At 39.8% G+C, this 22,032-nt stretch overlaps 1 protein-coding gene across 14 annotated transcripts in view; it reads left to right on the forward strand.

Annotated features, from left to right (window-relative positions):
- nav3 (neuron navigator 3) overlaps nt 1-22,032 on the forward strand; it is a 223,688-nt gene that overhangs the window by 100,905 nt on the left and 100,751 nt on the right. For all 14 annotated transcript variants that reach the window (XM_032505782.1, XM_032505795.1, XM_032505791.1 and 11 more), the window contains 2 exons: nt 2,647-2,715; nt 14,126-14,268. In XM_032505782.1, the coding sequence (XP_032361673.1) occupies nt 2,647-2,715; nt 14,126-14,268 (212 nt within the window). The remainder of the gene's footprint in view (nt 1-2,646; nt 2,716-14,125; nt 14,269-22,032) is intronic.

The raw sequence follows: 22,032 nt of genomic DNA on the forward strand, positions 1-22,032 counted from the left end.
GTGTCTCTCTCTCTCTCTCTCTCTCTCTCTCTCTTTCTCTCTCTCTCTTTGGGTTGGAAAAAGAACAGTTGCCAGACATCCTTAACTGACGTGTCAGGTATCATATAGTTTATTAAAAACATAATACAAAGTGCTTGCCACTATAATGGGAAACTGCCCTGAACTCGTTTGCTCTCGGTTCTGCTGTCTGCCCCGGAGCTCGTTAGCATAACGCTGCAATATTAAAACCTGCAATGTCAATTAAAAATGTACAGTGACTTGGCAATTTATCACAGGTGGTTTAAAAGTGAGGTGAATTGTCCAGAAGGAGAGGTGTAAATAGAGAATATGTGTGTGTATATGTGTGTGTCTGTGTGTGAGAGAGACAGGCAGATAAGGACTTTTGAATGTGTGTGTTACAGAGAATGAACACTTTTGAGACTGCTAATTCAAATTTTGCTCAGCAGCTTGAAAGATCCTTGTCGTTCACAGCTCGACCTCACTGATCAAAGCATTAAATATCACATTGTTGCTCTGTGACGGCTGATGTGATTCCACAGAATGATGAAATTTATTCAAGATAATGACTGAAAATCACCTCAGAAAAGCCTTGGAACCTTTATAACCAGTCCTCCTTTTGTTGGGCTTTTGCATGAGAGGAAATGATGCATGGAGAAGTGTCTTCCAAAACATTCACCAGTAACAGATTTATTTTCATAAGAGTCATGGCCAGTACTTGTAATGAACCCTATTCCTTGTTATACCAAATGATCATGGTATATGTGGGGGGTGTAATTAAATTTGATTTAGAAATTATTGTATTTTCTAATTTCTTGTCCCCGTGATAATTTTCTACTCAAAATATTATAGTTCTTTTGGTTCTCTAGTAATGTATTTATTATCCACTAATTTAATTCATCAACGTAGATGCTAAAATGTAAAAATCTATTGGCATTTATTTATATTCAGTTTTATGCAAAGTTGAGAACTACACACCAAAAGCAGACCGAGCAGACAATGAGATGTAATGACTGCAGTGCGTCACACAGCCACCCAGTATAGGTAGTTTATTGTCTCTGTCCACTTTCACTCACCAACGCCAAACCATCACTATCAGCCCACAATCACAAAACAGAGAACATGTTGTTCCTTGTTTTTAGAAAAGGACGTCTAATCAGACTGCTGGTGTTTGTTGCCTCCTCGGTCCTCCAGCTGAAGCATAGTTTAAGTGTTCTGACAGTTATTGAGCTAACGTTACTCCCTGCTCAAAAGGAACTAATTGGTCATCTCGGGTTTCTATCTCTGGTCATCCTGTGGAAGGTATGGATTCAGGTCTGCAGTTAGCTGGTATGCTCTCTAAACTGTAATTGTAATGTGTAACAGTTAAAAAAGAATTGCAGTATTCAAAATTGAAGGGGGGCTTTGTTAGATGCGAGTGTGTTAGTCTAACTCTAGTTATTTGATGCTCTAGTACGCTTGCTGGGAAGAAGAATCAGCATTTTGTTTGCTTGTTTAATTTTAAAAACTCGTCTGTCGAGGAGTTACTGTGACCAAACTATAATATCTCTAGGTGAGTTAGCTCTACTGGTCATTTTCAGTATTTTCCTAAATGTACAATCCATTTCTGTCAAAACCGATTCTGTCAAGCTAATAATGCTAGCGCGCTAGCTAAGCGTGTCACAGCACTGCCTGCAATATATCTTGTTTACATTTTCAACACTTTTTTCTCTTTGTCTGGTTTTGACCAAAATGTTCTCGTAAAAATTTAGTTTTTGTAGTTTTATTTGTAAGAAAAGTGGAAAATAAATAAATAAAGCAAGCCACTTGTTAATACTAAATGTATGCTAGCTGATGCACAGTTAGCCCAACTTCAATGTGTTGCTTGGAGTGCCTCAAACAATATTTTCCCTGGGCATTTAACGCTAGTCTACTACTTTAAAAAGAAGATATGTTTAATTGATAAAGGGGCTTTGCATACAGTCTCTGTTCACTAAGTTCATGACAACAAGTGAGAAACACTCATGGTTTGCCAGTCATACAGTTCACACAGGACACTACACAGTCAGAACATTTACACACAGGAATAAACAACAGCCCTGCCTTGTCATTGTTTACAGGGTGTACGCGTGATGAATAAAGGCATCTTTTTGTTCATTAAGCACTATACAAGGAGGTTAACTACTTCCTGTCAAACATGAATGTAGGGGCAGCCCGCGTTTAATTCCCGTCTCCGTGGATGACTAACAGTGAGTGTTGGGTTATAAACTGTGACTGGTGCTGTGAGCATTTCCTTCACCTCTGCCTCATGTGTTGTGTGTCTTTGGGTTTTCTTCAAACGATAGCACCACAAAATTGATTGTGAAAGTTTTATGTCATCTGGCCCTATAAATGGATTAAGAGATGTTATTGGCTTAGTCATACACGTGTGGTAATAAACATGTGTGATACATTATGTGGAAAAAAATATAGCACTGGCGTGATACAGTACATCTTGTTTTTTCCTCTCCCTGGTTATCTCTCCTTCTCTCTCTGCATCTATCTGAATAGTCTCCTCTCACACACATTATTACATTAAGGCATGGATTAAGAAAATTCCAGCAAGACGCTGGTCTCCTTCCTCTAACTGTGTTAACAGTCTGTCTGTCATCTTCTCTGTTCTTTATGCAGTCTCACAGCACGATATGCAAGTCCTCCGGGCCACAGTGGAATAGGGTCACCACAGAAGAAAAACACCAGGTAAATATGGCAAATATTTCATGTACCTGCTTTATCTTATTGTTGCTCTGATTCACAAACTATATTCAAAGTTCTATACACTGAGCATTCTTAGTTTTCACTGCTTTTGGCATGACACTGTGCCATTACACGGTTGTTCATTTTGCTTAATGCTTTCTTGTTTTTGTGTTACTGTGTTACCAGCTCAGAGAGGTCAGAGGTCAGGGTTAGCTATAGAGCAGCTGTCGTTTTCAAGGATATTTCAGCATGGTGTAAGTTTGCCTCGTGGCGTCTTGCAACAGTGCCTCACAGTCTGTTAATGTGCTAAATATTTGTCATAATGTTCTCTATTACCTTTTCAGGGGTGATTCAGCCTAATTAAACATGCCTGTTCTTCTCATTAACGTCAAGGCTAGTGCAGTCAAATAGGCACCCATATAATTGTGAAGGTGCTTGTACATAATTTGCTTCCAAGCCAGTTTATCTGAGTATTTCCCAAGTAAGCAAATGTAAAATGTTCACTCAATAATTAGAGCAAATGACAATGTTTTATTAAATAGGACTCACACCTAAATCAGGACTAACTTTTATCAGCACTTTGCGAGCTTCAACACATCATGGCTGAACACATAAAGAAAACACATTCTTTTTCAGACGTCATAGCCATTCCCACAAGATTTGACTGACAAGTGGCCGCTGGGGAGTTCAGTGCATTAAACTGCAGTGAGTCTTTTGCACCAAAAAGGAGGCTAAAATCACAAAAAAAAGAAAATCTGTCTGCCCACCAAGAGCCAGGTTCTCCCTAAGGTGTCTGCCTGTTAAAAGGAGGTCATTCCTTGACCCTGCCGCTGCAAATTCCTGCTCTTGGGATGAATTGTATTTGTAAATTATAGAGTGTGATCAAGACCTACTCTATCTGTAAAGTCTCCCGAGATATGGTCTGTTATGATTTGACAATATAAATGAAATTCAAGTAGACAAATTGATTGGTCATAAAAGTAGTTTACTTGCAATTTCAGTTAACACTTTGTTAATCTCTGTCCTCAATCCAGTGCTTTCACTACTTGAGAAGTGCTTTTCTTTGTGATGTGTCCTTTGGGAATAGCCCTTACACATTTTAGAAAAGATGCTGCTGCTAAATAAGCTACCAGACATTATGACTCTTTGTGTTGCCAGACGCAAGGCTGTAGCCAGCAGTCAGAGCTTCAGCTACTCTTGAGGTGTCACGTGTGAGCAGGTAAACCTATCAAATTTGCATAGGGCACCTGACCTTCCTAAAATCTTATTGACATAAGCACTCACACTCATGGTTACATGCAGGTAGGTGCACTAGCACAGGAACATACACCTACTGAATGTACACATTCAATGTAAACCCATATGAGCAGTTCACATGTGAGAAATTGAACCACAAATCTACCCATACATACTGGATGTACAGTACACAGCCCAGAGTCCAGTTGTCTGATGCTTGCAGCATTTGTTTCAGCTCAGAGGCAGTGGGAAAGAGCGTGTTGGCCAATAATTCCTCTCGAGACGCCACTGAGCAATGGCAAAAATGCTTCAGCCAGCAGCTCCAGGCCTATGTGTGGTAATCTGCCCTCTCACATCACTGACAACAGACATCACTGCTGCTTTGCAGAAATAACTCTTTAGTGACCTACACACATGCTGTATGAGTGATATAGTGGAGCAGATAAGTGCCATTTTTTAGGGTAATCGTTCACTTGTGGATACAAGCATCAAAATTGGTACAATTACTTAGTGGGTAGTGCTCTTTCAAAAAAGTACGTTAGCCATTGCAAAAAAACTTCATGGGAGCCGCGGCGGCCATTTTATTTTCCGCCATAGCCAAATTATGTATATTTGCATGATATCTCCTGAACAAAACATTCAACTGCTTAAAGGATGATGTCTACCCCTATGTTTTGATGGTCAATGATTACAATAATACCACACACACATATATGAAGGCCTCTAGACAGCTGTTGCAGCCATTTGGATCCGCCATAACCTAATTATGTATTCCATCATATCTCTTGAACCGCACAAGCGAAATCACAAGAGGCGATATTTACCCCTATGTTGTGATGTCAAGAATTACAATGAGAACCATTCAACATCATAAATATCAATAGTTAAAGTCCTCTATGATTTGGAGAGGACTTGAGAAGAAGAACCTAAACTTTATGAGCAAATCAAGAAAACTGCAGGAACTTCTTCCTCAGGAACGTGCCTCTGTCAATTCTTTGAAGAAAAAGGTGCTGAAGGAGGATTGCCAGCTCTTCTCCAAACTGTTCATCTCATGCAAGAGCAGAAGTGTGATCTGAAGGAGCTCTTTAGACATGAATTCTGCCATTCCCTGCTGCCTTGAGTGATGGTGGGAAGCTCCACGCCCCCCCTTTGGCAAGTATCACAGCTTGGAAACGCTTCTTGTAGCCAGCCAAGAGTCTCTTTCTGGACTGTCTGTCACGCACTGCTACTTTAAGGTCTATCCATAGATTTACATTATGTTGAGGTCAGCAGATTGTGAAGGCCATGGCAAAACCTTCAGTTTATGCCTCTTGATGTAATCCACTGTGGATTTTGAGGTGTGTTTAGTAGGATCATTATCCATTTGTAGAAGCCATCCTCTCTTTAACTTCAGTTTTTTCACAGATGGCAACAATGTGCTGCAATACACCCCCCATGCTTAACAACTGGACAGAGGTTCTTTTCATTAAATTCGGAGCCCTTTCTTCTCCAAACGTACCTTTGCTCATTCCAGCCAAAAGGTTCGACTTTAACCTTAACTTTGACCAGAACTTGGTCCCACTATGCATCAAGCTTGTCTATATGTTCATTTTCCTTCTTCCAACACTGATTTTTGTGGTGAGGACGTAAAAGACATTTTCTTCTGATGACTCTTCCATGAAGACCATATTTGTGCGAGTATCTCTTTATAGTGGGATGGTGTACCAACTCCAGTGTCTGCAGGTCTTTCTGGATGGATCGCATAGTCCAACGTGGGTTTGGAATTGCTTTTCTCACAATGCGAGTGATTCTGTCTGATATTTTTCTTGGTCTTCCAGATCTTTTACAACTTCCACTGTTCCTGATACGGCCATTTCTTATTACATTCCAAACAGAGGATATGGCATCTGAAAACGCTTTGCTATCTTCTTCTAGCCTTCTCCTGCTTTGAGCGTGTCAACTATTTTCAGTTTCAGTTTTCTAGACAACCTTAGAAGAAGCCATGGTGTTGATTGTTGGGGGAGGGGTCAATGAGTCTGGGCATTTAAAACCTTAAGATTGACATCACCTGTTCTTTCCGACGATGATTGAGAACAATCCATGACACTGTCAGGTCTCAGCTATAAAAAAGTATGGTGCATACTCTGCAGGGTGCTCAAACTTTTGCAGACGCCATTGTTGTTTTCTGTTATTTTGAAAGTGTAACTGTGAAATAAAATCTAACTTTTATGACATATTATACGAATGTCTAATCTGTCATTTGATTTTTCCATCTTTTCTGGCTTCTTTATGCACATTTAACAAATTTTACCTGGGGGTGCCCAAACTTTCGAGCCCCACTGTAGAGGCATACTCTGTGAAATGCAAAAGAACAGACATAGTCTTTGACATCTACCAACAATCCAGTTTGAAGGCAGAACCTAGGTCAAAAAGAGACATGAAGCCAATGCAAGTGACCAGCAAGGCAAAATACCCAAGAAATGGCGTAACATTCTCAGTGAGGATGAGAATAAAACTGAGCTGTTCCATTTCCTCGCTGACAGAATTGCAGAAACTTTAACACCAAATGTGGTTATAGTGACCAAAGAGGATCAACTGTCAAAACCACTCCATCAACCTAGATGTGTAAGTCCATGTACCGTAGTCATGAGGAGCTGACACTAGGACTTTGTCCATGCCAAAAATGCAGCAAAAACCTTTGGTCAAAGCCGTGACAGCGTTCTTGTTATAGCAGTCAAAGTCTACCAGTTCTCGGACATGGGTCTGCAACTTGTGCTTGCTTTTGGCCAAGAATGAATCTTGGATGGATCATGACCTCTATCAATGTTGAAGGAGAGGAGCAGTGGTATCTTTTCTTTCATGCATTCACTCCTGTGATTTAGTTTCAGCCTTTGGTGGCAAATGGAAGAAGACTGCTTGGCAAACATGAAATAATTGGACAAGCTCTGAATCTCGCCAGCTCAGCCCTACCCTCCAAGAATGGATGACGGCAACCTGAAGATTTTAGAAATGTTTGTGGTCATGATGTAGAACAGACCAACGAAGCAGGGGGAGTATAGATGAAGCCCGTTGGACTTGTTTGCCAAAAAGTAAAGGCCATATGAAGCCATTCCTCCTACTCAAGCAACATTGCTGCAGTGTGTTAAAGCGTTCAGCCTACCAGCGCTGCATCTGGAGTCAAGCAACTGTACTCCAGCCAGAAGTACTGAGTCCTTCTGAGTGGGGATGGACCAAGAAAGGTGATCAATGGCATATCTTCTGCAGAGCTACACCAATTGTAGAGAGCTGTCAGCAACTGACCAAATGTGGATGCAAAGCAATGCCGTGGAAGATGTGATGCTATCACTTTGGTCTTAACTGTACAGCAGCTGTAGTGCCAGGACTACCAATGTTGGCATACTACATTACAATAACCCCTTAAATAAAATGAACACAATACAATAATGTTATGTGCCTCCAGAAAAGTAAATAATAGGGATGAGCGAGTACAGCCTTATCTGTATCTGTATCTGTAAGTCCTTTAAGGACTACAAACCGAAGTTAAAAACAAACCTGAAGCTGAAGAAACCCTAAACGTTAACGGAACAGATCCGCAGACCCGATTGACTGCCTCCCTGACGGATCGGGAGAGAGAGAGAGAGCGAGAGAGAGAGAGAGAGAGAGAGAGAGAGAGAGAGAGAGAGAGAGAGCAAGAGAGAGAGAGAGCAAGAGAGAGAGCAAGAGAGAGAGAGAGCAAGAGGGAGAGGCCGAAGGAGCGCATTTCTCCTTGTTCTGTGTGTGTGTGATTGAGCCGAGCGGGTTTGTAGGCGGGGGGGGGCGCTGTGATTATCACAGAACGCTGCGCGGCCAATTGAGGAGTTTTATTCAATCCAAGCACGGATATTGACTCATATTACTCGTATAATACTTGTACTCGGCAAAAGTGCTTTATACGTACCGGATACTCGTTTCAGCCGGGTACTCGGATCACCCCTAGTAAATAACATAAAACCTCCTGTTACTTTGACATGCTTTAATAATACATTTTTTCTTGGAATTATGTCACGTTTCATGGATTATTTACTCTACATACCACTATAGACTCTCAAAACACAAAATAGATATGTATGTAACATCCTTATAGTAAAAAAAAAAGGATTCAAAAGGTAAAAACCTTGAAATATGTCCCAATAGTAAAATTATGTGGGCAGATATGTGTTTTCCAATGATGGAAATGGCGGCCATCTTGGAAAATGGCGGCGATTTTGAAAAATTAAGTGGCTAACGTTATTTTTCAAATTATTGGCCCCAGAGGGATAACCACACCAAATTTGGTGCTTGTATCCACTTGTGAACGATTTCCCCCCTTATCTGCCCCACTAATAGATGCACAACACAAATAAAGAACCTGTATTGGAGATCAGTGAATTGTGATAGTGTCACGATGGCCATCTGATTCTCATTCACACAAGCTTGATTACAGACCATTTCATTACTTTCTTGCCATCTGAGAAGTTATTTTTAATCAGCATGAATTGTCTTCTCTCCTTCCCCTGAAGCAAGAAAGTTTTAGCGGTTCAAAAATAGGCAAACAATTCATGCTTCTCTCACATGAACTGAATGTGGTGAAGAGCGGTGCCCTGAAGGTGCAGGAGTTTTAATGTTTTTTATGCTCTGTATGAGACATTCTGCTCATTACCCAGAGCGAAAGTACCTACCCTCTTTACCACGGCAACAACTCCACTTTTCACTTACTTGCACTATCTCATACAAATGGTTTCTATTGTTCTAAGAGTGGATGGAAACGTGTCCACTGTGTTATATTTTTGTATTCAGTCTGTTTTGTTCATGATACTAGTATAAGTATGCATGAAGAAAGGGCTACACATGAGCTTTGATCCAAGGCAAGACATTGCCTTTGTTTCATTGTTTTATGCTTACTTTTCCAAGGATGAGTCACCGGTGATTATTGGGAGCCAATTTGGAGCTTCTCATGCATTTCTACACTTCAGAATGAGCTGCATCCTCTTGTTGGTAGTCATTTCTTTCTTATTCCTTATGAAGCGCTCTGTGCTTCTGTTTGATGAAGACACCTGAGCAAAGCTAAGCTAAAACAGCTGTATAGTTTGAATAAACTGGCCATGTGTGAACACACTCTCAACACTGCCAAGTGCTTTAACTTCCCCTGGGGCCACCCATGCTTAGCATCTGTGCCTCTGCTACAGGGCATTGTGTGTGTTGTGCTGTTGGGCTGCATTAAAAGACCATACTGGTGTGCTTGCAAGTTTTAGCGCCGTAACTACGTTTCTAGACTTCTAGCTTCTGTCTTTTTTCAATTTTTTCCATTAGCAGACTCTTGACACTTGCCTTGTCCATTCCATCATAGTAAACTTCAAGTCTGTATTCATTTTTGTCAATGTTTCTAGAGTCTGCTTTTGTCATAAATACAGAAATGGATATAAATCAGTGGCAGCATTGAACAGTAGAACAATGGTTCCCAAACTTTGTCATGTCAAGGACCCCTAAACTGACACAAATTAGACCATGCCATTCAATAAGATTTTGTCCCAAGGTCTCCCATCTGATAGGATTTTTGCTTTTAGATGTTTTTTTGTTTTATTGCTGAACCCCATGGCCAAAATAGTCTTACATTCAGTTACTTATGGATGGAATTGTAGAGAAAATAAAGTATTCTCATTTTTGCTAGAGACTAAGGGGTCCACTGCTGTAGAACATATACAGTACATTTACATATCTAGGACGCAAAAATATGTTTGTTTTAAACTTCTTCATCTTGGCAGCAGAGGGTGATGTTTAACAGCTTGTTGGCCACTTGCCAGCTTGTGGTATCTTTCTGTCATTGTAATGAGCCTGAGGTAGCGGTGGCTGTGGCTTTGCCCTGGAGGTAGTGTTAAATCCAGACTGGCTGAAGACATCGGTGTAGAAGGCATAATTAATCACGAGCGCTCCCTCGTCTTCAATAACTTAGCTCAACTTAGCTTAGCTTAACTTTTAGCTGAACTAAAACAAACATTTTTTGTAATAGCCTGTGACTGACAAGCTGAATAATGTGTTTGTCCACATTCCCTCTCTTCTTTGCCTCACCGTCCTTTCTTTGTCTAATACACTTCCCCAAGTCCTCTTAAACAAAATCATTGTCCAGAATGCATATTGCATTTCTCTCTGATGCTCCATTTTGTGGATGCATTATCAAACATGTATTTTGGAAGATGAAAGAATCTTATGATAAAAGGCAATACCTCTGATTTCCATCTAAATTGGCTCATCTTCCCCTCATTTCCCCACTGTTTATCTCTCATTTTCTCTTGTCTGGCTTTTAGCTACACTAGGTTTTCTCAGATTCTCTTCCTACAATCTGCATCCATTTCCCTTTCACTCCCATTCTCTCAATTTTCTTCTTTTTTCTTTTTCTTTTATGTCTTCTTAGTTTTTTTTCTTTTAATTGTTCAGTCTCTGACTTTCTTCTGTTCCTTCTCTTTGTTGATTGTACCTGTGGGAACTAAACACCCTGTAGCTACTGTTATCTGTGCATGTGTGTGTGTTTAGGAGTCATTGAGGTGCCTTTTGTTCTCTCTTGTGAGATATTTCATTTGAACATCCAGATTCATTGTCTCTTATCCACCCTGTTATATCTGTGTTCACGCTCTCTCTCTCTCTCTACCTCTTTCTTTCTTTCTTTCTTTCTCTATCTTTCACTCTTTTCCTCTGTGTGTTATGCGGTTCAGTGCGATTACTGCGGCAGACCACCAAGTCTCTGTTCTCAGGTCTGGATCAGCATCTCTAAACAGAGCAGAGTCCGCTGTAGTTGTACATGCGGATCTTTTGTGATTAAGGAAATCAGAGGAACTGAATGTAGGCACATTTGTGGCTTCTCAGTGTCAGTTTTCTATTTTGCTCTCAAGCACATTTTATTTTCGCACAATTTCCTGTATAAAACATTGTTTGCATTGTTCAGCACATAGTCTGACTTATTAGGCAGTTTTTGCTTTGACTGCCTGCAGTTCAGGTTGCTTAATCGCTGAGCCTTGTTCCATTTTTCAACGGGAGACACTCAAGGTAAACTGGGATGTTTTTGCAATGATATACAGTGCCATTCAAATCGCTCTGCTGCAATTGTAGCAGTGCTAAATCTTTTATTACATGTTTTCTGTGTTTCTTAAAAAAAGCAGCAGATGGTTAGTTTGATAAGTCCTGCAGCTTACTGACATCGGTTAGGGGAGAGGCATTCCTCTGCAGATGAAGAATTGTCCTACAGAAATGATGTTTAAAGATCAACTTATAAAAAAGGATAGCCTACTTAATACACTTTTAATAGAAGTTATGAGATGAGATGTGGATTGTGTAAAACATGCTCCATTTAACACATTCCACAGAAGGAAACAGGCAGCAGTATGTATTGACTGGCAGTTCTTGTTCTATATTTGGACTGGTTTTGGTATGAAATGTATTCCTGATGCAATGATGAGTGCAAGGCCAAAAGACCAATCAGCAGCTTTTTATTCTGCTGCATGACTGACCTACATCTTAAACTCTCCAGGGAAATAAAAAGACAAAGTGTTGCTCCCTTCCCAGATACTACCACTAATGATTTGGTCAGTATGTGGCCTTTCTTATCAGTTGCTGTTTCTTTCATATCCCCTCACATACAGAATTGGTGTAAGAAACAAAGTTGACCTGTTCTGTTTTTGATGGTATAGAAGAAGGAAAAAAAACAGCGTACTGAGTCATAGAGAAGAGAACTCTGTCTGTTCCAGTTCATCACAGCTACTTCTGTTTGTCACTACAGGTGGTTAAGGAAGATATTGCTTACGTTTTTAATCAGTCCTATATGTCAACCATCATATTTGGTTTGTTTGGTTTTATTATGTAAGACCTTACATAAAATGGAACAAATTAAATGTTGTTTTTCCCCTGGGGTTTTCGACCGCTTCAAGATTCTACCCTTTAAAAAAATTTCCTCTCCGACATCTCGGCTCCATCTGCAATACAGACGCGAGTGACATATTCAGCGTAGCGAATCGATTATTTTTGATAAGGAACTCACGACAGCTTTCAGGCAGGGTGACAAAAAGTCACCAAGTTGTTTGAATCTATTCAAGTTTTTATTTTTTTTTTTCTCTTCATACTGACAAAGACCAGGCTATGAATGGAAACACACACAGCCCTCTGATGCAAGCAAGCAAGGTCTTTACTCAATGCCCATTGTTTTGAGCATTACCTACTTTTACTCCTACCTTGTTCACTGCAGTCTGTCAGCCGGGAGACTTTGGGACGTTTTTGTTGTATATTTTGATTGGATTCTGAATCTAAAAAGATTGTGAGGAAATAAAAAAGCATAAATATATAACTAGGCCAGGTATGGACCACCATCATCGCTGGGATGTAAAAAGCAGTCTCTGGAATCAGTACATAACAATCACATCAAAACAATAGTAAAGATTAATGGTGGAAAATAAATCCAAGCAGTCATACATCTTCTTATGTTTCTTAAGTCAGATGCCAAATCTGTTTTTGAAATAACTTACTAACAAATCAGATGTTTGAAAGCATCTGGAAAAGTTCATCAAAAATGCAATGTAAAGTTATTGTACAATAACAACGGGCTTAGATCATTCTTTACGCGTCCTCATGGAAGTCGAGAAAATCCTCTAGCTGTCGAGGGTCAAATCAACATTTTACACTTTGACTCGGTCTGTTGAGAGAAAAGGATTATGCGAGTGTGTATGTGACGCGAGCATATGTGTGCGTCAGAGAGTAGAGCAACTGACTGCTTGTAAGCCTTTGATTCTCTATACAGTGCCAGTAGAGGTACAGAAATGAATAGTGACTACGCACGGAGGAGGATTAAAGAGCCACCAGGTCTCCAAATCTTTTTTCATGAACTCACATTTCTCCTCCATTCATGTGTGCTGATAGATCTCAATCAATCTGCCATGAAGCAAACTTTTGTCTCTATATTCTGCCCTGTATTTTCCCCCAAAACTCAAAGTTCACCTCCTTTTATCCTTTTATCTTCATCTCACAATGGAACACACGCTCTATCTTACATCACTCTCTTGATCTCTCTTCCTCTTACACACTGACACATACAGCACTGAGCCAGAGGTCAGAATTCATGACAACGGAAAAACTCTTTCAACTTATAGTGAGCCAAACTTTTTTTGCCTTCATTTCTGTAGTGTGTAGCACATCTCAAGGCCTAACTTGTGATCTTCTATCCTTTGTGAGTCTGAATGAGACTTGTTTCTACTTTCAGCAGGGATTTTGTTCAATTCTATCTTTAGACAATACTCACATGCCCCAGCCCTGTCACATAAAGATTAGGTTTCCATACAACAAAACTGCATTCTCAATAAGGTTTTGAGGGAAACTTTTTTTTGTCTCGGATCACAGTAGTCTTTCACAAATCACAAATTTGTTTCTAATCAAAGTCTGCGGAAGTAAGCATAGGAAGGACGTTGAATAAACAGGACCCTCACACAGGAGGTTGTTAGTGTCCTGTGTGAAACCAGATGTCAACTTTACCAAATGTACTTAACTTATGTCACATATTGCACATAACATACGTGCGTAACTGAAATTACGTAACAAACATACTTATTTTATTCTAACCAAGTAAATTTGTTGCCAAAATCTAAGCTTTTTGATTTTAAAATTTAAGTTTTGTTTCAATTCAACATTAACTTAATGTTTATAACAACAATTGTTCCACAATGTATGTAGATTGTTGTCTAAATGTAATTGAATGAAATTTCGTTTTATGGGAACTTGAGTTTTTTTCTCTTGTCCATATTGGCCACAAAGAGATCTCTTTTGGAAGTAATATCAGTGGAAGTGAAAAGTACACAGGCAAGGATTTCTTCAACAACCAGTAACATTTTGAAAGGTACATACGGGCATCAGAGTAGACTTGAAAAATGTGAACCTAAATCCTTTAAGGCATGGACATTTGTCAGGATAGATTATTCTGTGCAACAGAGAAAAAATATTAATTTAAAACCATGTCTGAGGCAAAGCTGCTCTAAGGGCAGACATTAATTAAATCTCAGGTGGGTGCAAACAAAGAATTACAATGTTTCTGCCAAAGTAATATTGTCATGTAGACATTTTTATACCACCAGAGGAGCTCTACTCCACTTTTACCTACAGAGCTGAAATAGCCAATTTGTAACCCTAACGTTCGAACCGTCCCTTGCAGGCTACCAGGCCCCTCCAGAGTACCTGCTGCAGGCAGCGGGGCCTCCAGGAGCCCCGGCTCGTCCAACCTCAACCGGCGCAGCCAGAGCTTCAACAGCATCGACAAGAGCAAGCCTCTTCAGTATGCAAGCGGCAACGACAGAGGTAAGGACGCCATAGCACTGATCTCAGTACTACAACACACACTGTTAGGCCTGTAACAATTATTACAAAATTGTCTAATCATGTTTTTTTGTTGTTTTTTTTATACATGAATGCGGTTTCTTGGTTTCTTTGTTCATGCGCAATTAATTGCTGACATTAGTTAGAATCTTAAAGAGTAACTACCATCTTTGTCAACTTGCCCCCCATTTCCCCATGCATTTGTGTCTAACAGACTGAAGTGACCCAAAACCCTCCACACTGTCGACATCATTTAAATATTGAGCCATTACATTAAAAATCTTTTAGATAACAGGAGCCTATAATTTCAGACACTTTTAGTAACAATCCGTGCCTGTCAGTACCAAAAAACACTTTTACGGGACAAAAAGCAAGGCTCCACCGTTGCCCCTTTAGGTTACATTGTAGCTCGGTTTGCACCAGCCCGTCATTGCAATGTCGCTCAATACTGGACCACATTCAATGATTGACCAAAACGGCAGTTACCCTTTAAGGCGAATGACTGGTAATTGTTGTTTTAGTTTAGATACGCCAAATTGTAATTATTTAAGTGATCATTTGTCGGACTATATTATTTATATTATTTAAGTTGTTGTCACTTGACTCGATACACGTTTATAGCAACAAAAATGAGGGGGGATACAGTTAGAAAAATGATTTATGATAATAAAACTTCATTGTACCCTTGGTATTACATTATCTGGGTCACATGACAGTGATTTACAGTATAACCAAAAGATGTATCCTGGAAGTCATTCAAAACTTTAATTTGTTTAAAAAAAGAAATACATAATTACATATTTATGATGTTGACTCAAATAGACAATTAAATTGCTAATGACATTCATTTCTGAGACAATTGCACATCAAAATTTAGAATTGTTACAGCGGTACACACCGTGACACCGAGCCAAGAGTCTGGTTGTGTTAGACAGCAGGAGTTGGTAGAAGTTTGGATTGAGCACCCAAATTCACATTCTCCATCCCAACCACTTGGTGGCACAACTCACTCAGACAGACGGGGCTGCAGAGAAAGCCCAGTCCCTCACTTTACCAGTCTTCACCAGTCTGGTGAATCCTTACCACTTCTTTATTCTAAGTGAGTTATAAAGACTGCCATTGAGCGGAGGCGGCGACACGTTTTCACAGCATGGCGAGAGCTGTCTGAGAAGTGACCGAAGGGGCAAAGTCAGGCTGCTGCTCTCTCGAGCCTAATGAAGCTAATCAGAGTGATTATGTTTTTGAGAGAAGGGTCTCACAATGTAGTTAGTGTATGGCAATTTATTTCACCCTACATTGATTATACACAAATACATAGTTATTTTAATAGCCTCTTTCTGGTGTAAAAGAGTAAATATATCTGCTCATAATGTTTTTATTACTTTGCTCTTGGCTCGCTGACTGTACTTCTAATAGCTTTAAGATTTCCTTTTAGTTTATTCAGAAGATTTATCGTGAGTTATTTGCTCTTACAGTGATAATAATTAAAAACTGATCCCCCTGCTCCCAGTCGTTAATAATTAAAACTAGTCCTGAGGAGTTTATGACATTATAATGACAAACTGTGTGCTTTGCCTTGCAATTTATCTAATCATAAAATGTTTTTTTTTTAACTTATGAGATCTGGCTTTAAATTTTAAAGCATTGCCCAGTCAAGGAGGGATAACAGTGCCAGTTTCAGTCTGTAAAATTGAGAGGAACAGTCAGAGGTGGCATCAGGCAGCAGTAAAAAAAAACTAAAAAGAAGAAGCCCCCACCAACTTTTCCTTTTATTCTTTCCTTCAATCCTAAATGTTCACGCAAGATGTGCACTCATCCTTCTGATTTCTTTATTATTATTTCATTAAATTAATATAAGGAGAGAGAACACTGGACCTCTGCGTCAAGGCATAAACCTTAAGTATATGTGCACCTGCTCTACCCACTGAGCCAACTCGGCCACTACCCTCCGATTTCTGTCTGAAACTTTATATTCTCTATTCTCAAGGAAAAGGGAAGGCATGCTGGGAGATGATGGAGGTCAGAGTGTGGACGGAGTGTGTGCTTATAGCTAAAAAGAGAGTAAAGAGGGAGCTAAAAACTGATAGATTGTCTTAGTCTTGTGCTTTAGTTTGTTTTTATTGTTTTGTAGAAATAGTTGGCACATTTTCAAAAGGGTGGATGTCTCCTACTCTGGGTCCTTTACACAGTACAATTGAGTCCTGCCAGAAGACAGAGCTTCAGTTTGTAGAGATAAGACACCAGGTGTTGGAGCTTCACTGCAGGGGAGATGAAACAGTGTTTTAGCCCAAAGGAAAAAGGAAGAAAAAAAATCAATTGTGGGGAAATGTCAGTGGACGGAACCTTCTGGACAAAAGCAGGTACCAGAGAGAAAGCAGAAGACAGAAACGGATACAGGAAGTGTCGGCCACAACCAATCTCCAAATGTTGCTGTTATGTTATACATACTTATGTTTTTAAAACTTATTGCTTTACAAGCCTTTATTTGTTATATACAATACATTATTCAGTAATAAACAAACTGTATCTACAAACAGTATCTGCATTTTTGCAGTAACGTTGATTTTAGATTTTCCAAAGTGTAAACAAATAGGCTATAGGTTTAAAACACTAGGGATTACATAGTTCAATATGCATCAAGATTCTTCTTGAATTATTCAAAATGAAACTTGTCATCAATCTTTACCAGATTTGCAGTGCAGCATCTTATGATCAGATAGTGAAGCCTGGATGTTGTGCAACTTGACAGAAGACGGGCTAAAGAAGCTCCAGTTTTAGGAGAAGAAAATAAGCAGTGGCTCCCAATGTAAATTTTAACTTAGAGCCTGTGTTAAGACCCCTTGTTCAATTTCTACTGGACCTAGTCATTTCCTCCCGGACTTACAGCTGTATTATTCAGACACCGCTATTATTAGGGCCTGAGCACCGAAAGCGGCAAAGGCCCTGTTGGAACTGAAGGAATTATTATTCTTTTTTTCCTGGCAAATGAATTGCCTTTTTAAGAGACTTAACATATTCAAAAACTCACCAAATTTGGCGGTTGCATCAAGTCTGGTGAAAATGTACGTATTTTAAGATTTTCGGGAATAGGCGCACAAAAATGGCTCGCTAGCGCCCCCTACAAAATTACAAAAATTGAGCCCCTGCAGTTTGTTTAACGTAGACTCACAAAACTTGGTACGCACTTGTAACATGTCAAGACGTACATAAAACCCCATTGGAGCCATACCCTAAATCCAACAGGAAGTCCGCCATTTTTAATTGAAAGTTCAAAATGAATGTCATTTTGGCCATTTCCACATGTCGTACTTTAACAAACTTAACAAACTAATCAACTTCAGGTTTGGTCTGTGTCATCTTAAGATGTTAAAGATGAAAAGTTATTAAAAGGAAAACTTTTCATCGTAGGGCATGGCTGTGGCCATTTTATGCGTTTCGCCATTGAAACAGGAAGTGGGTTTATCTTGAGTGTAAATTGTCCAATTGGCTCAAAACAGTACCCGCCGATATTGACTCAAAGTCATAACGCCCCCTAGTGGCAACAGGAATTAGGCCTTAAAGTCGAGGTGCTATACTTTAAGGAACTCCTCCTAGAGATTTTATCAGATCACCTTCAAATTCAGTCGGTGTCATCTAAAGACCTTATCAATGAAAAGTTAATAAAAAAAAACTTTTCGTCAAACGCTGTGGGCGTGGCATGGCTGCCATTTTGAGTGTTTAGCAATGAATTAGAAAGTGGCTGTAACTACAGTGTACAATGTCGTATCTGCTTAAAATTTCCCACAATCAACAAGAGTCCAGGCCTGAGGACATCTACAGGCCAATATTGACTTTTGTAGATGGCCCCACCAACTGGCATCAGGAAGTCAGCCTTATATGACAAACATCATCCGATTTACATTTAACTTGAAATGTGTGGTCTTATTGTGAAACCGAGCCGCCTCCTATACTCTAACCACGCCCACTCACTCAGGCCACTCTCCATAATATTTGAACCGTTTAAGGTAGAGTCTTTTGTGAGGTGTGAATGAACTCAGCAGAAAGTTCCTTCTTCATTGGTGATAGTTTGACCCGTCCCCTATTCTTAAGCCACGCACCCTTTCATAACTGGTAACCCATTTAAGGTAGAGTTTTATGTGAGGTATCATTGAACTTAGCAGAGACTTCCTTTTGTAATTGGTGAAGGTTTGCTCTAAACCCTGTGCTTTGGCCACGCCCCCTTTCGAAGCTATTGAACTGTATAATGCAGAGTCTTATGTGTGGTATCATTGAATTCAGCAGGGAGTTCCCCTTTTCATTGGTAACAATTTGCGGTGTCTGAGTGCTACGCAAATGCACGGTCGCAAGGAGAGGCGTGCGCCTGTAACCCAGACGCGTGCAGATTATTGAGGGCCCGTCCAACGCTGCTTGCAGCTTTAATTATTTAGTTGTTGTTGTTTTAAAGGTGGGATTTAAATATAATCATAGGTTTTACTCATCAATTAATTTAGATACATGGTTAAATGCTATGATGTTTTATGTATCTTGCCAGCTAAACATCTACTGTATGTGTGAGGAGTTAAATGGCCCTAGAAACCTCTTCCAATGTTAGTCCGAATACAGACATTTTTGTGACATAAACGGATATACAAATATATTAGATACACATACATATAGATACAAATACGCATAGTAGCGTACACCCATAATGATGTCTGATTTGCCAGTGTGTTTGTTTGTTTCAATAACTTTTTTTATACAAGGCAAATTTATACAGGTGCGTATGGCCTAATGGGGGTGAAGTGAATTGTTGTTTAGTGTCTCTACTCACACAGTGAAGCCCTGACCAAAGAGAACAACTATTTAATTAGCTTTAGCCAACGAATTTAAGTATCTAAAGGGCATGTTTGTGAAATTGGACTAAAGAAAGTTAGGGATTTCTCTGCTCGCTGTTGGGAGTGAGGAGGAGTAGGCAATTGGGAAACTTGGTGAAAGCTGAGTGGAGAAGCTATGGACTTCCTTGAGCGAGGCGATAATGCATTATCTGTCTGACAGTGATGTAATGGGGAGAGCAGCTATAGGTGAAAAGCGTTCAACTTTTGAGTGTGATTAAATGCATCCAAACAAGAACTGCAGAAGTCATTTGAACTCATGCTCATGCATCTGTGTGCATATATGTGCATCTGTAGGGTTGGGTTTCGTTTGGATTTTAAACGATTCGGATTTTGATTCTGCGGTCTGTGGCGCATGGCTGACTCGTGTGCTCGCAACTTTAATTTGTCTTGCCCATACTGCCTAAACAAAACAAATCCTATTGTGCAGAGTAGACCAGTCCACAAAAAATGTCATGTGTAGTTGGAACCGATAAGCAGAACCGCAAGTTAATTTGTTTCTATAGTTACTTAGTATTTGTCATTTTGGAATTTGTTTCTTATTTGGAACCGGGTTTCAGTTACCAACCCTACTCTTCTGTCCTGTAGTTGCAAACAGCACGTATGTGCAGATTTGCGACACGTGTTCAAAAGCAGAGGGTCCGCCACCGCCCAGGAGAAATGACATTTCATTCCTTGGCCGCCGAGGCAAGAAGAAAAAAAAAAGGAGTCTGTTGCCATGGCAACGACAAGTCACTGCACAGTGAAAAATGTGGTGATGCTGCGAAGGAGAAGCAGGCACACAGGGATCTCTAAAGATGGGGCTAATTGATTGGACACACACACACAGAATCACACAAATGCTTGTGACCTCCTTCATTCACATTTATAAACTGCCCTAAGGGCCACTAAAGATGAAAGGTAATAGAGAGGACACAGACAAACACTGGATTCTCTCTTGTCTAGACACACACACACACACACACACACACACAGACACACAGAAATATAAAATGATGGTGTTGTTTCTTTACACCAGTTGATTTGTGAGTTTATCTAGTGAGGATCTATTGGTTAAGACTCATCTAATTCGACCTCTGCTGGTCTGTGATCAGAACCTTCTGTATTTCAACTCATCTCAGCTTTCGAGCCTGTGTGTCTGCCAGGTCATTGCCCTTTTCAACATGCAGAAACAATATTCTTATACAGGCAAGAGGAGGGTCCCCTTTTGTACTAATACACGTTCACACAACTCAACAACAAGCTTTTTGTCCATCCCCCTGTCCAAAAGCAAAAAGATTACAAAGGCACCAACGGTTCTTTGGTTTCCTTTTCTTGAGCTTATATAGACTGAACTACAGTTTTTAATGGATAGTAGGCCCATTGATGATAGGCATATCTTTCCTGTTTCAAAGGGTCTTGCTATTTCCCATTTGAATGCCTGCAGCATCAGAAATAAGGCACATGAACGTAGCTATCTGAATACAGAAAACACCATTCATATTTTGGCCGTATTGGAGACCCATCTGGATGCTACTGTTCTTTACACAGATATTTCTATTGACGGCTATACTATTTTAAGAAGAGACAGGAATAAGCATGGGGGTAGCATAGCATTATATATCAGAAATAACTTTCTAGCAACACTGTGCTCTGAGTTTATCTCAGATGGTTTAGAATCTCTTTGGGTAAAAGTGCATCTTCTTCACCTTACAGATGAACTGAACTAGAACTTGAGTAATGGTGATATAACGGATTTATTTTATTTCTTCTCGTTGGTACAATTATTAAAATGGTTATAATTGGATATAAAAGTGCTGATCAGCAGCTGCTATAGACCTCACCACCTTACTTGGGAAAGTCCCACTTTGGTGACGGCTATATATATATATATATATATATATGTATATATATATATATATATATGTAAATACACACACACACACACACTACCGGTCAAATGTTTGGGGTCACTTAGAACGTTCCATTGCAAAAAGGTTCTCCAATGTTTTCTCAGTTACTTTTTTAAAACGATATCAATTACTAAACAGAATCGGTGTTTGATTATCACAAACTCTCAGAAGTTTCTATGTGGAGAGACATGTGCTGAGCAGCGTGCTCATTACCATGGTCTTAATTACACCGAGCATCGCTATGATGTGGCATGTACGGGTTCTCAAAGTACAATGGTCTGCCAAAATAAACAGGCTGTGGGCTTACATGATATGTAATCAACAATATTTGTATGATAGCAGCCATTTTCATCAAGGGACTTCTAAATTAGGCACGATCATTTTGCATCTCTTCCACAAGCAGCGTGGGATGTGTGTGTGTGTGTGTGTGTGTGTGTGTGTGTGTGTGTAGATACTATATAGATGTAGTGTTTTTTTTCAGTCAGTTGATGTATTGATGCTTTGTTTGCAAAACTGATGACGATTTAGTTTTAGTACCCAGCTGATTTTGTTGGATGGTTTCCTGAGATGATGTCAGCAAGACATTCCTGACTTCAATCAGCATTAGCAACAGTAGACCTAAAATGCAGTCAAAAAGATTTTGAGTACCAAAAGTTGCATAGAAATTGCAGTGAATATTCTCTATTGCAATCCAAATGAGTGTATATGGTGACACAGATAATAATAATTATAATAATTGTCTTGAATGAAGACTGTGAAGGTAAATAAAAAGGCATTTTACTATCGCCACATTACACTATGATGTCAAGAAGAGTGTCTGCTATAGCTTGACAGATTGCACTTTTCACTCCGGATCTGACACAGTGCACTGAGGCGTTTTCAGGCACGTTTTAAGTTCTTAGAGAATGTAGTAGAAGTGTAAGCCGGTTAAAGTGTGTGGGATCCGGCCACAAATGAAACTGAATCCCCTCCCTCTGCCTGCC

This window comes from Etheostoma spectabile, chromosome 23, assembly GCF_008692095.1.
Source record: "Etheostoma spectabile isolate EspeVRDwgs_2016 chromosome 23, UIUC_Espe_1.0, whole genome shotgun sequence".
In the NCBI taxonomy this organism is placed as follows: domain Eukaryota; kingdom Metazoa; phylum Chordata; class Actinopteri; order Perciformes; family Percidae; genus Etheostoma; species Etheostoma spectabile.